The sequence below is a fragment of the Chelonoidis abingdonii genome, chromosome 3, assembly GCF_003597395.2.
Source record: "Chelonoidis abingdonii isolate Lonesome George chromosome 3, CheloAbing_2.0, whole genome shotgun sequence".
NCBI lineage: Eukaryota > Metazoa > Chordata > Testudines > Testudinidae > Chelonoidis > Chelonoidis abingdonii.
Window position 1 is genome coordinate 125,176,512 of NC_133771.1, and position 16,589 is coordinate 125,193,100.

Consider the following 16,589-nt stretch of genomic DNA (forward strand, 5'->3'; position numbering starts at 1 on the left):
CTGCCTTTAATGTAATAAAAATAGAGTCAGTCCGGACAAGATAGGATCAAGTGTATTTAAAGCGTGTATCACAGCCACTGCTCCACATCAGTATTCACAGAGAGCCCCTGCAAGTAACGCAACCGTTGCTTCCACTCTACCTGGGCTACCACGGTTAGTGACCCCCCCCCCCCCATTGTTGCATGATGTTATGAAGAAGACGATGCAGGAATAAGAATTCAGACTAGTTAGTTAGATAAAATGAGGGGGAGGCAGCCTCCATGGGCTATGACAGTCCATGCAGTTCAGAATCTTTTCTTTACAGAAGAGAGGAAGGGGTCTATGAAGCTCACCCCAGGTGATAAGATGAAGACACTTACCAGTGTTCTGTCCATCCACTGTCAGAAAAGGGATGTCATTCCCATTTCACCCAGGAGACCCGGCCAGACTCAGCCAGGAGCACTCACTGGGCGACCGTCTACCACTGGGAGGGGCAGAGAAGCGGATACTTCTCTTCATGCAGCAGCATCGCGTCTGCCAGCGATCAGTACACAGAGGGTGACATTTACAGTACTCAAGGAATTATTTATTTTACTTCTCTTTCACGTGCTGGGGGGGAAGAGACTGACGAGCTGTTCCGTGACACGCCAAGACACCGTGTTTAAGCTACAGACATTGGGCGCTCAGCAAGAATGCATAATGTTTTCAGAGACTGCTGTGAGAGATGTAGCGTGTAGCTCCTCATTACCCTCCCTCCCTCCATGGCATCCGTTTGAGTCTCTGGCTTCCGTTACGGTTGTCCGCACGCGTGTGTATCCTGGAGTTAATTTTTCAACGCTTTGGCATTTTCCTGTTCTTTAACGGAGCTCTGATAAAACAGATTTGTCTCACCATACAGCATCAGATCTAGTATCTCCCGTAAGGTTCAATGCAGGAGCTACTTTTGCCTTTGAACTGCATCGCCACCGTGCTGATCAGAGCTGGACACGTGAAAGCAGAGAAATGTCATTCTAAAGTCTCGGGCTTTCCTGTTTACGGCACTCCGCATCGAGTTCGGATTGCGGACCAGAGCGGTCAGTGTGCACTGTGGTACCTCTAGGAGGGCAATAATGTCGATTTCCGTCCACACGAACCCTAATCGAAGTTATCACTATCGAATTTAGCGCTACTCCTCTCGTCTGGAAGGAGTTCTGAAATCGATTTAAGGAGCCGTTTAACTCGATATTAATGAAGACGTCGTGTGAACGGGTACAGCGTTAAATCGGTATATCGGCCATTAAACCGATTTAAAGTCGCAGTGTAGACCTGGCCTAAGACTGATATACCTGCCCCGTTCCAGACTGTCAGGTCTGACTTTAGGGTATGCCTACACTTACAGAGTTTTTGCGCTGTCAGTTTCACCAGTGATAGAGAACCAGTGAAAGTAAAGCACTGGTTTGTGTACTCACTCAATTCCTCAGGGATCAGAGAGTGTTTACACTACCAGCACTTCCATCGTGGATGAGAGCAGCACTGTAAGGCAGCTGTCTCACAGTGCAGCTCTCTCAATAGGTCTTGTGGGAAAGGGGCGGGGGATGAGCAGAAAGCATTCTGGGTCCCTGCTCAGTGCTTCGTGCTGCCCTGCTTCATGTCTCAGGAGCCCCATTACTTCCTTGTTTCTTCCGTGGCATTTTTTTTTTTTGTTTAAAACCTCCTGCTGTCTGGCTGCTTTCTCCGCCACATCTACAAACAAAGGGAAAGGGAGCTTCAAACTTCCTGGGGCTTACGGGGAGGGGCGGATGTCTGTGCGTCAGAGCAGTGGAGATGCTGGCCAGAGTGGTCGCTTTTGGAACTGCGGGATATCCTCCGGAGGCCAAAAGGTGTTTACACTGCTAGAATGTGTCTTCACTTTCACAACAGCACAAAAAGAACAGCAATAAGAGCTGTATGCCTCTCGTGAAGGTGGTTTTCTTTTTGCGGTGAAACTTCTGAGTTTCACCGCAAAAAGTCAGTAACAAATGTAGATGCTCCCGCGGCTTTAGCACAAAAAAGGGACTTTTTGAACTTCAAATGGTAAGTGTAGACATAACCTTAGAAAGATAATGTGGGTGAGGTAATAGCTTTTATTGCACCAACTCCTATTGGTGAGATAGACAAGACACAGGTCTGACTTTATCATGCTGAGTCTTAAAGTGAAATAAATGTAGAGGGATTGAAATTTGAGGAATTTACATTCCTGTTCTGAGATTAAAAATATTAGGATAATAGTATACTGTATTGTGGCATGAAAACATGCAAGTTACTTTTAGCAAATTAGTGTCTATTAGTGTGAAGTTAATATAGTCCCATCCCCTCCTTTCCCCGATTACAGGTCTTTGTATGAAGTGTCAGGCAGCACTACTTCTTTAATTTAAAGAACCTGCACTTGGGCTGGTTATATAGAAAAGCAACCTGAATGCTGAACTGAACACTGTACAGAATTTCACTCAGATCCTTCTGTAGTTTGCTAGTAGTAACCTCTCTGGAGTCTTCTTTAGCCAAGTTAGCTATATCAGTATTTTTAAAAATTATTTTAGGCTTTGCTAATCTAATTGTTTGGTATCCTTCACCAAGGCTAGTGTATGAGATTCGAGAACGCATCTTTTGACTAGGCCAAGTGTTTATTGGCCATTACCTGATTACTTGATGTTTGGTTTGGTCTTCACTTAGCTTCAGGCTCCTGAGTTTCTGTTTGATGTAATGCTTCTATCTGAACAGAGCCTCGATGAGATGCTTCTGTTTGCCCAGCAGGCTGACCAGATGCTTCTGGATGATCAAACGCATCTAACCTCTTTTGAACCACCTCACGAATCAATGCTGAAATGACAAATGTAGTTACTATTGGGCAGAACAGAAATTTTTATAGATTAAAAAATGCAATATTTAGAGATGATTTTATACGTTATTAGATTATTGATTGACTCACAGGGCAACAGTGAAATGTAATAGTAAATGCAGAAAACTTTACCTGAGATTGTGATATATGCTTAGCCAAATTAGCTCTAGTTACCTCAAGGCAATTATTTTAAAAGGTTCTATTCAACTGTTTTATCATCATTCTTCTCTTATCTTTGTTCCTTCATAACTGCTGGAGCAGGTCACAATGCCAGGAACCAGTACTAGTGAGGGGACAGTAAATATTGAAGGCAAGGGATCCCTCTAAAGCAAAAAGAATCTAACATATCTCTGGAGAGCAGTGCAGCTGAAGATCACTTTAACTAAAACAAAAGCAGCAGCAAAATAATACTGTTTATTCCCTTAAAGATCAATAAATATCACAAAGTGTGGGATCCCACTTTAAAAAAAATTAATAAACATGACAAATGAAAATAGCCCAAAAAATTAACCAAAAAAGGTTTTTATTTTTAAAACAATACAGAAAATGAAACAATACAGAGGTGACAGTAACAGTTCTATGGTTAAGACTGAGTTGAGTTTTGCACTTAAAGATGATTCACCCTCTCTGTTACGTATCCTCCCCAAAACTGTAGCATTTACTCTTTGAGTATAGAATAAATTTTCTTTGAATTTACAAGTAAATCCATTCATTAATTTCCAACTTAAAATTAATTTAAAAATGGATTCCATGAGAAATTAAGCACTGTATTTGATCTTTTATTTTTGTTCCAAATGGTCTCAGCTCATGCATTATCTAGCTAAACAAAAAATGGGAGATGGATGATTTTTAGTAGATTTGATGCAATGGGCAATTTTTTAAAACAGACCTACTAAACACTGAAGGCAGGTGGAGGAAAACTAAGGTGGTGCAACAGAACATAGGGGGTAGGAGGGCAAAGTACCTGTTAATCAGTCAGCATGCTCCAGCTACTTTGCACTGCTGTAGGATGGTGCAAAGCAGCTAGAACACACTGGTGAATCTGGCCCTAAAAGTTAAAAGCAAATCTAAAAAAAAAAAAAAGATGGATACTACATATCTTCCAGTCATTAGTATATCACACGCTTGTTGAGTGTTCATGGATGAACTTTTTAATAATAATAAAAAAAATTCCCCAGACAAAATGTCATTAGTAAGGAGTTAACTTTGAGAAATACATATGTATTTTACCCTAAATTACTGATAAGAGGAAAGTTGTAATTATCAAAGAAATAAGATCTAGATTATAGACCCAAGAAATTCAGAATTCAGACTAAATTTTAAAGAATCCAAAGTCAAGGTACAAAAATGCACAGTTAGGGTAGTCAAACAACCTTCTTGAGTCTAACTTGCAGTGACACCATGAGAAAGAGATATATACAAAACAGGATGAATTTGTGTATAAAATTAATTTTAATCTAATCTGGGACCACACACTGATATGCATTAATTATAACTGTATGATTATGGCATGGTTTAAGATTGGTGCTTTAACTGCAGCCTGTAAAGGTAGACATTTTTTAAAATACTGTTAAGCTCTGAGGAGCCAATCAAGAATCAGAGACTGCTTCATTTATCTGATTAATTACTGCTTTAGTTCAGGGGAAAGTACAGTATTATTGATTACTGAGGAGCCAAGCAGTTGTCTCCATGAAAAATGTGATTGATTTACACTGTTCCAAACCACCATACTGATTATATCTAAAATTAATAGTGGAAAGTTGCTAGCCACATGACTTTTCAGCCAATCATGACCAAGAATTTTTCTTCTGTTCTTATTCTTTCATTTAGAATGACTACATTGCTACATAGTTGGGATAATTTATACATGTGAGGCCACAGGCCTTTTCTTATATACCAATATAATGGTCTTATATACCAATGGTCTTAAACAATGTATATGCTTTTCAATTTAAGGAACAAAAGAGCCTTCAGTTTGTTCAATGGAAAACTAAATACAGTAAAAACTTTGGTATCCAGCATGTTGCAGGCATGGGGGCGCTGGTAAGTCAAAAATTTCGGTTAACTAAGAGGGAGGGAGTTTGGCTGCGAGAGGGGGCTCAGGGCTGGGGGTTGGGAGGGGTTTCAGGGTGCTGGATCTGGTGCCGCTCACCTTGCGCAGCTCCCCACAAGTGGCGATATGGTCTTTGCTGCTCCTAAGCAGAGGCGCAGTCAGGTGGCTCTGTGCGCTGCCTCCACCCACAGAAGCCACCCCCGCAGCTCCCATTGGCTGTGGTTCTTGGCCAATTGGAGCGGTGGAGCAAGTGCTCAGGGCAGGGTAGGGGCAGCGCATGGAGCCTCTGTGGCCATTCCCACGCCTAGGAGCAGCAGGGACATGTCGCTACTTCTGGATATGGATATTAAAAGTCCAGTTGGATATCACAAATGCCAGTTTCTAGAGCTTTCTGGTTGGTAAACTGCCGGATAACACAGCTTTTACTACACAAGAACATAGTTTTGTTGTCTGTGAAATAAATGAGGAATATAAACTATGTAAATAAAAAGAGAAAACAATTAACGTTCATTAACCACTTCACTTCTGCTGAACATAACAGTAACCTCTGTCAGAGATATTCCACATATGCTGTGTACTGTCAGTGGAGATGTGCTGCTGAAACACGCTTGGTATTTCTATTTTTTTTCACTTCATCAGTAATTACAAATCACCAGCATAAAATGGGTCTGGGAATTGTCCAACAGTCAGAAGGCTAAAAAAAAGAAAATGGTAAAATACCATTCCATCTGGACAATTGCAACTGTTGTTAAAATATCATCTGCTTCTTTATTTCACAATAATCTGACAGAAAAAAGGTAAGCAGGGTACATTATATTCCATGACTTTGTAACTTACTGTCAAGCACTGCCCTTCCCAGAATCTTCTTCTCCAATGTCTGATCTACTTCTGCCATCACCCATGGAAGAAATTCTTTCTCAACATCTGTAAGATTTGTGGAGAGAAAGCAAGATAAAGTATTTTTATTAATGATGTGTTATAGGATCTTAGGGTCTATTCTTCACTTAATGTATGGTTGTTCCCCATTGTTGACTGACAACTGGTGCATTAAAGACACTTGTCCTGTAAAGACCCAATTTTAGAAACAATTGAGTCTGACTTTAGTGGTTGTTGAGAGTGCTCAGCCTCTTGCTCAATCAGGCCCCGAGTTAGAAACGAAAAATTGCATTTAGTTAGATGAAAATAAGGTTCAGTAATTTAGGATAGTAACAGTTCTGCTTTTATTTTGAACATATCCTGGCCTCTGTCCTGTCCAAACTGTTTAATTCTTTATGCCCAAGGAGTTCCTGCTTATCCTGGTATTTCCAACATTATCCTATTTTAACAAGACAACCCTATGTCTTGCCATATTTGCAAGATATACACAGGTTTTGCTCGTGCCCAGTGACTGATGCTGTGTAAAAAACTTAGATTGAAAGTATTTTCAGGGCCCATGAAATGTCACTATGCAACATAACATTTGCATGTAATTGTCATACTGACAAAGTTTTCTCTCATTACTTAGGTCCTCAAAAGTGGCATTACTCAGGCAAAAATAAGTTGTACACCATAGCAGGCGGCTTGCGGTAAAAGGCCAAACAGAATTGTATTGGAAACTTTGGGGATGCTTTAAAGTCATCAATAATGGCAGGAGTTTACATATTGGAAGTGCACTTAATTTATTAATACAGTAAAACCTAAGAAGCAAGAATTACAGAATTGAACTCCTTGGACCTGACAGTACCTCTCTTCTTGCCAGCTGGACCTCTACGTACAAGTAGTCATAATAAGACTCTGAGTGTTTGTTTCCGAGATAGACAGATCAAAGAGTTAGCCAAATTTACAAGTGCAGTGTATGAATGACTGGACTGACCCACAAGAAGAATTACTGTTTGAGCTAAACATGTGATTGGGGTGATTTATTAGGCCAAATTGTTAAACCTTCTGGACTTATCATAGTATCAGAGGGGTAGCCGTGTTAGTCTGGATCTGAAAAAGCAGCAAAGAATCCTGTGGCACCTTATAGACTAACAGACGTCTTGGAGCACGAGCTTTCGTGGGTGAATACCCACTTCGTCAGATGCATGTAGTGGAAATTTTCCAGGCAGGCAGCGTATTTATGCAGCAACGCTAGAAGATAATAGATGGTCTAGATTTCAACTCAGCGCGCAGGATAAGCAGCCTGCTCCTAGCAGTGAGTGTAAATAACCATAGGAGGAATCTGCGTTCTGTATTTGCAAGCATTCACACCGATCTTTGTTTTATATCCTTGAGCCTTGATGTTGTCAAAATCTGCAGTATGAACTGAAGCTCAGTCAGTTCTCTCTGCAAGTCTGGTCTGAAGTCTTTTTGCCTCGGATGGCCCACCTTAAGGTCTCTGCTATAGTGTGGAAGGGGAGTTGAAGTGCTCTCTCCTACAGGTTGCTAAGTGCCATTCTAATATCTGATGGTTGTCCGTTTATGCTCTTCTCGCATAGAGATCTGGTCCATGTTGCCAATGTTATCATAGCAGAAGGCGCATTCTGGCATATGATAGAGCGTATATTTACATTGTGTGACGTGCAGGTGAAATGAACCGGTGATGGTATGGTTGATCTGGTTACGTCCTGATCGAGTCGCTGGTGTAGATACTTGAGCAGATTGCATCGATGGTTTTTGCAATGGATTGGTTCGCTGAGCTAGAGTTACTATGAGAGTGCATACGTGAGAGTCATGTCAGGTTGAGCGTTGCGGTGCATGGTGTGAGGTGGCCTGCCCACCAAGCCTGTGAAGTGGATACGTTGTCCAGGATGGGTGTATTCTCCTGTATGAATGCGTTGAGGGTTTAGCTGGGACTGTTATTGCGCATGCGCCTGTGGAGTCCTGTGGTTCTCTGCTTGGGCTTTGTTTGCAGTAGGAGCTCTTGGTACACGTTTTCTGCTCTGTTGCATCTGTTTCCTTATATTCCTGTGCGGATTGTGGGTTTGAGGTGCTGGGTGGAGATTGTATCTGTTGTCTCTGCTCTGAGGGCTATGAGCAGATCGGGTTGTACCTCAGTGGCTTCGGTGTTAGACAATGCAATCGTGTGATGTTGCCGGGGATAATAGCCTCGGAGGAGAAAGGTAGCGCTAGGCGTCGGTAGGTTTTCGGTAATTATGGTGGTGTTAACGCGGACCATACTATTTGCACCGTGTGTCTAGGAAGTGGACCTACCGCTGCAGCATATGAGTACCAGGCTGAGCGTTGATACGTGGCAGGAACGCTTGTTGAAATCGTGGTGGATTTTCTCAGAGTCTCCTTCCCAATGGGTCCAGATGTATGAAGCATGTCATCAATGTAGCGTAGTAGAGAAAGCGGCGTGAAGTAGACGCAGAGCGCGAGGAAGCGTGTTACCAGGTCGGCCTATAAATACTATATGCGGCATATTGTGGGGCCCATGCGGGTAGCCTCATTAGCGGCTGCACTGTTCTGAACGTATATTATTGTCATCGAATTATGAAATAGTTGTCGTGTGAGGATTAAACAACCAGAGCTCACAGCAGGCTAGTATGCTGTGGCGCATCAGAAGATACATGTTCCTGACAGCGTATTCCTCGTGAGATTCGGGTGGCTAGTTCCTGACGCGAGCCTCGTCGATATCGTATGTGGGCGTAAGGAATGGACGTTTTTCTCGAGGTTCACATGCACTTAGTTCCTCAGCGAAAGTCAGTTGTCACGGAGATAGTGGGATGCTGATGGCATAGGGCTCTGAGGTTAGAGAGGTCCAATGATCCAGCCGACAGTCTTTCAGCGTGAGAGTGCCAAGTCCTGAGATGGATTGGCGCATCCGGGATTTCCGGGTTTGTGTCTCTGGGTAGTACTAGCTATCTCCCTGACACACTGTTTCCTGAGGAAACTACATGCATTGTGACCTTCCAGAAAACACTATCCTAGCCACATGGCTGTAGGATGCTCTCTACACGAACATCCCACACACAGATGGAAACGAGCTGTCTAAGCAGTATCCCTGATGCTGCCAATCGCATAACTGGCTGGCTGATCTCCTGGCTATTCATCACACACATACTTTTTCAATTCTGACTGGTACATATATATCATTCCAGATCAGTGGCACCGCTAATGGGCACCGCATGGCCCACATATAGCCAATATTTTATGGCGCCTGGAAACTGCTTCCTCTGGCTATCGCTCTACTCCGCCCTTTCTTAACTACGCTACATTGATAGAACATCTTCATCCATCTGGACCATGGGAAAGGGACTTGGAAAAATTTCCACCACGATTCAACAGCTTGCCTCGCCCACCATCAAACCTCAGCCTGGACCAATCCTGCCGCAGGTCCACTTCCTAGACACACATCGTTGAAATAATCGTGATTGGTCACGTTAACACCCACCCCTTTATACCGAAAACCTACCGGCAACCCCGGCTATTGCCTACCTTCATGCCTCCAGCTTCCATCCCGGGCACATCACAACGATTCCATTTTACAGGCCAAAGCACTGATCGGTACCCCACGCTCTGCCTCACCCCTCAGACAGAGACCACAACTACAAGATCTCCACCAAGGCATCTAAAACCACAATACCCGCACGAGGAATCAAGGGAAACAGGATCAGCACAGAGCCAGACGATAGTACCAGAACGTTCTCTACATGGCAAGACAAAACCCACGACGAGAGAATCGTAACATGCGCTCACTCCCAAGGCTCTATCACATATGCAGTCCCCGAGCCTATAATCCCCTCCAACAGCCCTTATCATTCCTAGGCGCATCTACAACCACATCCTGCGCACAACGATAGCCACACTTTCACAGACCGATTATGGTCCAGTGTGTACCAGTCACCTCGCGCCCAAGCAGGCGCAAACTGCTGCCCACACCCTGAAACTGCATATTCTCCACCGAGGTCAAACCTGCCGACTCTTGCACTCATAGTAACTCGTTAGTCCCTCCAAGGCAGACTGCAATCACTCGCACTCCAAAACCTCTCGCCCATGCCAAACCTCTACGGCCTCACATAAATTCTGACACCACTGCGCTGGACCTTCACATGCCAACAGGGACCTAAACCAGAATTCTGATGCCATACTCATCACTCGCCCGCTAATTCATTCACCTAGCAACGTCCACCAATGTAATATACCGCCATCACTATGCCTATGCCAATGACCCCTCTGCTCGAATGTACATTTGCCCAAATACTGGACAGTCTGTGATTCCTCTATGTTCATAATAGGATGACGTAGCATAAGATCCGGTACACACATCAGAATAAGATGCTCTATATGGCACAATATACAACAGTAACCTGCTTAGGCGAGACACAATTCAACCTACCTGTTCACCTATTATTAAGCAGACCTTTAAGAGTGGCCATCGTGCCAAGGCCAATAAAGACTTCAGACCAGACCTTTCAAGCAGGAAATAACTCAGCTGCAGCTTCAGTTCATCCTGCTCAATATTATGACCACCTTCAGCTCTCAGGCTATTTCTTAACTATAGTACTCAGTGAATGCTGGACAACTAGCAGCATACCAGTATCTCCTCCCTGCGCTTTTCACGATCCTCCAAATCTTGCTTAGGCACCAGGCAAATCGCGCCTCTTATCCTCTCCCGATTGAACTACCTCATTTATCCTCTAGCTTAGCTCAGTATAACTTGCCCCTGGAGATAATTTCCACTAACATGGCATACTGCAAGTGGCGTATTCACCCACGAAAGCTCGTGCTCCAAGATGTCTGTTAGTCTATAAGGTGCCACAGGATTCTTTGCTGCTTGGACTTATCATATGGGACCAGAAAAAAAAGGCATTCAAAGTTCAAAATTCTATTTCAGTAGTTTGAACTTCTGCCACTGGTAGTAGCCAAAATAGAGAGAGCATTTTCATTCAATTCTAAACATGTGATATCCGCAGACATCCATGGTATCAATGTGCATAAAAATATGCCATAGAAACTTTGTTTTGAAGCAGGAACCCAAGGTAGTAGGAATTTGGCAATATATCTTATCTGATTTTCTCACATCTTTTAATCTACCACTGTTTATCCCCATCACTCTCTTTTTTTGGGTAAGTGAATGTACTGTTTGTGAAAGAAGGAATGATGGCATTGAGAAAAAGTCCTCTCCCCTTAGAAACCCAGGAAGGAGGGACCATTTCTAGAGCTGAGCATCTGGCTCATTTCTACGGCTGTTCAGCCCTAGACCATTCTTCTTAGACTGCCATCAAGAAAGCCAAACATGATGATGTTTTCTGTGTCATGGACACCTACCACTAGATATTCCTCAGAGACCCACAATTCATATCACAGAAGCCGAAGAAGAGCCATTAAGTGGTAATGACCTTCAGGGCCTAACTTTGAGTCAAGAAGCAGAAGCACAGGTCTATATTTTGCATGCAATGCTGGATATACATGTAGATGTGCATAGCTGAACAGATGCCCTCTTTTTCATGCATAGAACTGTATGCACCTACTTCTGGCAGAAAATCTGGCTCTCAATCACTGTGATTCACAGGAGTGACCTAAAGATGATGGGTTTAATGAATTATTATAAATTCCTTGAGCCATCCAGTTCTGTCTCTTGCACTCCCTTTTCACATCCATCCTGTCTCTTAAGGTGACGACTACTGGTTTTCAGTTAGGAAGAAGGAATTGCAGTTTTATTTATAGCTGGCTTTCGCCGGCACTCCATATGTAAGCTGCATGGAATTATAATGTCTTCACTACACTACAACTGTAAACATATTGTGGCAGCCAATTATAACATGGTTGCCCACCTCCAGTCATTGTTTTAATTCTTTTTGCTTTTTCCAGTATAGAGGGAAACTGTTATAACCATATTAAGAAAACCATATACAGCTCTGATTTTGTCAGGTCTGTAGTATGGTTACAGCAAGGTATGGTACATAGACTAGACCAAACTAAGTTATAACCAGGGCCAGCTCCAGGCCACACCGCGCCAAGCGCGTGCTTGGGGCGGCATGCTGCAGGGGGCGCTCCCCCGGTTGCCGGGAGGGCGGCAGGAGGCTCCGGTGGACCTCCCTCAGGAGTGCCTGCGGAGGGTCCGCTGGTCCTGCGGCTCTGGTGGAGCATCCACAGGCACGCCTGCAGGAGGTCCACCGGAGCCGCGGGATCAGCAGACCCTCCACAGGGACACCTGCGGGAGGTCCACCGGAGCTGCGGGATCAGCGGACCTTCCACAGGGACGCCTGCGGGAGGTCCACCAGAGCTGCAGGATCAGTGGCCTTCCGCAGGGATGCCTGCGGGAGGTCCACCAGAGCCTCGGGACTGGCTAGCTGTAGAGCGCCCCCCGCAGCGTGCCACCGTGCTTGGGGCGGCGAAACTGCTAGAGACGGCCCTGGTTATAACACAACCTGGGCATTAAGTTAGATAGCTGCCTGCTGGTATGGTAAAATATTGTCGTGCAGATGGTCCCTTGGGCAGCAGTTTGTGAAAGATATTCACCTCACAAGCTGAGGAGCTTGACTGTAACATGCAATGACCCTGCTGACAGAGGGTGGAAAAGCAATTGTGTACTTTTTAAACACCAGTCTCCCTCTAGGCCAATAATTGCAGGTGTACCACAATGTTATTCTTCCAGGGACCTAAAAAGTCAGACTTTGAAGCCACTGATTCGCATAATTGCTATTTCCTTTTTAACAAATTCTGAAACTTTCCATGCCAGAGAAACAATTCACTTTAGATTTTAAAAATGTAAATTCTTGATTATCTTTCAAATAACATATCTCTTTGTGTAGTGTCCAGTTTGAATGGCAACAAGGTTTGCTCTCATTGCACTGGCCTGGAAGTCGAATGGTTATTTTTTTTAATACCATGTACCTAAGTTGCTGAAACTAGTAGGCACTTGGCTAACCTTTTCATGCCATAATCGCTGAGCTTCTAGGGTGATCCAAGCTGCCAGAAATGGAATATTCAATCAGTAGGTTCTCTTTTGTGGAGTTTTTAGTGCTCATGAAAACTGCCAGACTGATAGCTATGGAGACTCAGTCTTCCATTTGTTTGAAGGGCAAAGCATAGGTGGAGCAGTGCTGTATCCTCATGTCACAGAAGCCAAGTTTAATGCCACCCCCCACCACATGTGAAAGCAGGTGTTGGGGTAAGCAAGAGCCTATCCACAGCATCCTTCAGAAGCAGAATGGGAGGGTTTCAAGGGCAAGGGGTGAGGAATCAAGGAGCTAAAGATAGTATGGGGCAGACTAAAGGAAATGAGCAATTAGTGGAATAAATCTAGGAGTTCTGCTCCCCACACTGTTTTCTCACTATTTACTCCCTGTCATCCATTCTGCCTTCCGTCCTCTGTTCCCTGCTTGGCCCCTGCCTGTCTTCTATTCTGTCTTCACTTCTGCCCCGCCTGATCGGCAAGATCCTTGTTCCAACCAATTTCTCCCCTCTTCTGATAAAGTTTAACAGCATCAAATACCCCAAAAACATCTATGTGGGTGAAACCAGACAATCACTATGCTCTCAAATGAACTCACTCAGAAAAATGATAAAAGACAAAAACACCATCTCTCTTGTGGGTGAACACTTTTCACAAAGCAGTCACTCCATATTTGATCTTTCAATACTCGTTCTCAAAGGAAACCAGCATAACCACCTTCAAAAGGTAAGATTGGGAACTGAAATTCATAACTCTGATAGATACCAAAAACCATAGACTCAACAAGGACAATGGTTTTATGGCTGATTACAACCATCTGTAACACACCACACTGCCTGCTACCCTTAATTGCCCATTTCAAACGCCTTCCTTATGCATAACCATCTAACCCTCAATTGCCCACTTCATTTAGAGTAACTAACTACACCGTTACCCCTTATGCTTAACAATCTTTCCCACCTTATATCAGATACTGATTTCCTTCCCCAGACGTGAAGAAGAGCTCTGTGTAGCTCAAAAGCTTGTACCTTCCACCAACAGAAGTTGGTCCAATAATAGATATTACTTCACCTATCTTGTTTCTCTCATATCCTGGGACCAGCACGGCTACAAGCAACACATCAAACAAACAATCTTTAATAGGGTTTTTAAATGATTCTCAAAAAATCTGAACTCTTTTGAGCGTCCCACCTACAGCTCAGCCTATGTTTGTCTGTGTCCCTATTAACTTTCACTTTCCATTTAAATTAAGTTGTAAGTTTTTAATGCATTGAATTTAGCTCTTTTCAATAAAACATAATGATTAGCTACTGGTGTAACAAATAGGATCTAGTTGTATATGAGCGACTAGCAATGTTAGTTTTAATATTGACCTTTAAAAAAAAATAACCAAATATGCCAGTCACAAATGTAAATAATGAATGAAATTTAATTTTATTGTTTACATCTGGATAACCAATAGGATCGTAAATGTCTTAAGTTATTGTGAATTTTATGGTTATTTTATGTGTTAGATTTAGGACTGTCGATTAATCAAAGTTAACTCATGCGATTAACTCCAAAAAATTCATCGCGATTAACTGCAGTTTTAATTGCACTATTAGACAATACAATACCAACTGAAATTGGATGTTTTTCTACATTTTCATATAGTATTTGTATTGTAATTGAAATCAGAGTGTATATTATTTTTATTACAACTATTTGCACTGTAAAAATGATAAAAGAAATAGTATTTTTCAATTCACCTCATATAAGTACTGTAGTGCAATCCCTGTGTTGTGACAGTGCAACTTACAAATGTAGATTTTTGTGTGTTACATAACTGCACTCAAAAACAAAACAATGTAAAACTTCAGAGCCCACAAGTCCACTCAGTCCTACTCCTTGTTCAGCCAATCACTAAGACAAACAAGTTTGTTTACACTGACGAGAGATAATGCTGCCCACTTATTTACAATGTCACGTGGAAGTGAGAACAGGCATTTGCATGACATTTTTGTAGCTGGCATTGCAAAGTATTTATGTTCCAGATATGCTAAACATTCGTAGGCCCCTTCATGCTTCGACCACCATTCCAGAGGACATGCTTCCATGCTGATGACGCTCGTTAAAAAAATAATGTGTTAATTAAATTTGTGACTGAACTCCTTGAGGGAAAATTGTATGTCCCCTGTTCTGTTTTACCCACATTCTGCCATATATTTCATGTTATAGCTGTCTCGTATGATGACCCAGCACATGTTGTTTATTTTAAGAACATTTTCACTGCAGATCTGACAAAGCGCAAAGAAGGTACCAGTGTGAGATTTTTAAAGATAGCTACAGCACTCAACTCAAGGTTTAAGAATCTGAAGTGCTTTCCGAAATCTGAGAGGGACGAGGTGTGGAGCATTTCTTTCAGAAGTCTTAAAAAAGCAACACTCCAGTGCGGAAACTACAGAACCCGAACCACCAAAAAAGAAAATCAACCTTCTACTGGTGGTATGTGCCTCAGATAATGAAAATGAATATGCGTCGGTCTGCACTGCTTTGGATTGTTATCGAGGAGTACCTGTCACCAGCATGGATGTACGTTCCCTGGAATGGTGGTTGAAGCGTGAAGGGACATATGAATCTGTAGTGCATCTGACACATAAATATCTTGCAGCAGCGGCTACAACAGTGCCATGCGAACACTTGTACTCACTTTCAGGTGACACTGTGAACAAGAAGCGGGCAGCATAATCTTCTGCAAATGTAAACAAGCTTGTTTGAGTGATTGGCTGAACAAGAAATAGGATTGAGTGGACTTGCAGGCTCTAAATTTTACATTGTTTTACTTTTGAATGCAGTTTTTTGTACATAATTCAAGTTCAACTTTCATGATAAAGAGATTGCACTACAGTACTTGTATTAGGTGAACTGAAAAATACTATTTCTTTTGTTTTTATACAGTGCAAATACTTATAATAAAAAATGAATATAAAGTGAGCACTGTACACTTTGTATTCTGTGTTGTAATTGAAATCAATTTATTTGAAAATGTAGAAAACATCCAAAATATTTAAATAAATGGTATTCTGTTATTGTGAACAGTGCGATTAATCATATGATAAATCACTATTAATTTTTTAATTGTGCAATTTATTGCAATTAATTTTTTTAATCGCTTGACAGCCCTATTTATATTACATGTTTTCTGTAAAGAAAAAAAATAGTACAAACCTCTTTCTACAGGATCATAGAAATAGCCACTCTCACGAAGACTACTAAAGACTGAAGGAATGAGATCAGCCAGGTAACGCTGAGCAAATGCCCTTGCTGCAATTTTCTCTGAAGTCTCCTTCTGCTTTTGAAGCAATTGTGACTGTTGATTTTTGCGACGTTCCTGTCAAAAGAACGTTATATGTAAAATTTTCAGCCTTTTAGCTGTTAATTCCAACTCCCCAAAAGGAGAATATTAATAAAACATGAACTTTTAAAACACACAACAGGCATATAAACTGGGGGAGGTCAATTGTTCCTTGGATAAGTACACATAACTTATATGGCGTCCACCTGTGGGTACACAGACCTGTCAGGTGGAAAAAATGTTTTTAAAATGGACAAATTATATTCAAAACTGCTGAATGCCCAGAACCACATTATTCACAGCCATTTCAGCAAAAGTGGTCCCCTTCATTTACTTTTTTTATTTTTGGTACATCTGTAAAGCAGTGATTTTGCATTTGTGACTTCATGCCCTTCTCTGGTGTTTCAGCATGAACTGGGATGATGACATGGAAATCCCTATTGCTGATAAAGCAGGAGGTCTGCTTCTGGGGTGGGGAAAGGCAAATCTGGTTTTACTTAAAGATTTT

The 16,589-nt window shown here is 42.4% G+C and overlaps 2 protein-coding genes across 2 annotated transcripts in view; both read right to left on the reverse strand.

Moving 5' to 3' along the window:
- The window catches only part of EZR (ezrin), a 705,905-nt gene that overhangs the window by 89,834 nt on the left and 599,482 nt on the right, over positions 1 to 16,589 (reverse strand). The gene's annotated exons all lie outside the window — the stretch shown is intronic.
- The window catches only part of RSPH3 (radial spoke head 3), a 30,831-nt gene that overhangs the window by 4,688 nt on the left and 9,554 nt on the right, over positions 1 to 16,589 (reverse strand). The window contains exons 6-8 of the mRNA XM_075064078.1: positions 15,955 to 16,117; positions 5,724 to 5,810; positions 2,633 to 2,814 (exon numbers count right to left, since the gene is read on the reverse strand). Coding sequence (XP_074920179.1) covers positions 2,660 to 2,814; positions 5,724 to 5,810; positions 15,955 to 16,117 — 405 coding nt within the window. The 3' untranslated portion in view covers positions 2,633 to 2,659. The remainder of the gene's footprint in view (positions 1 to 2,632; positions 2,815 to 5,723; positions 5,811 to 15,954; positions 16,118 to 16,589) is intronic.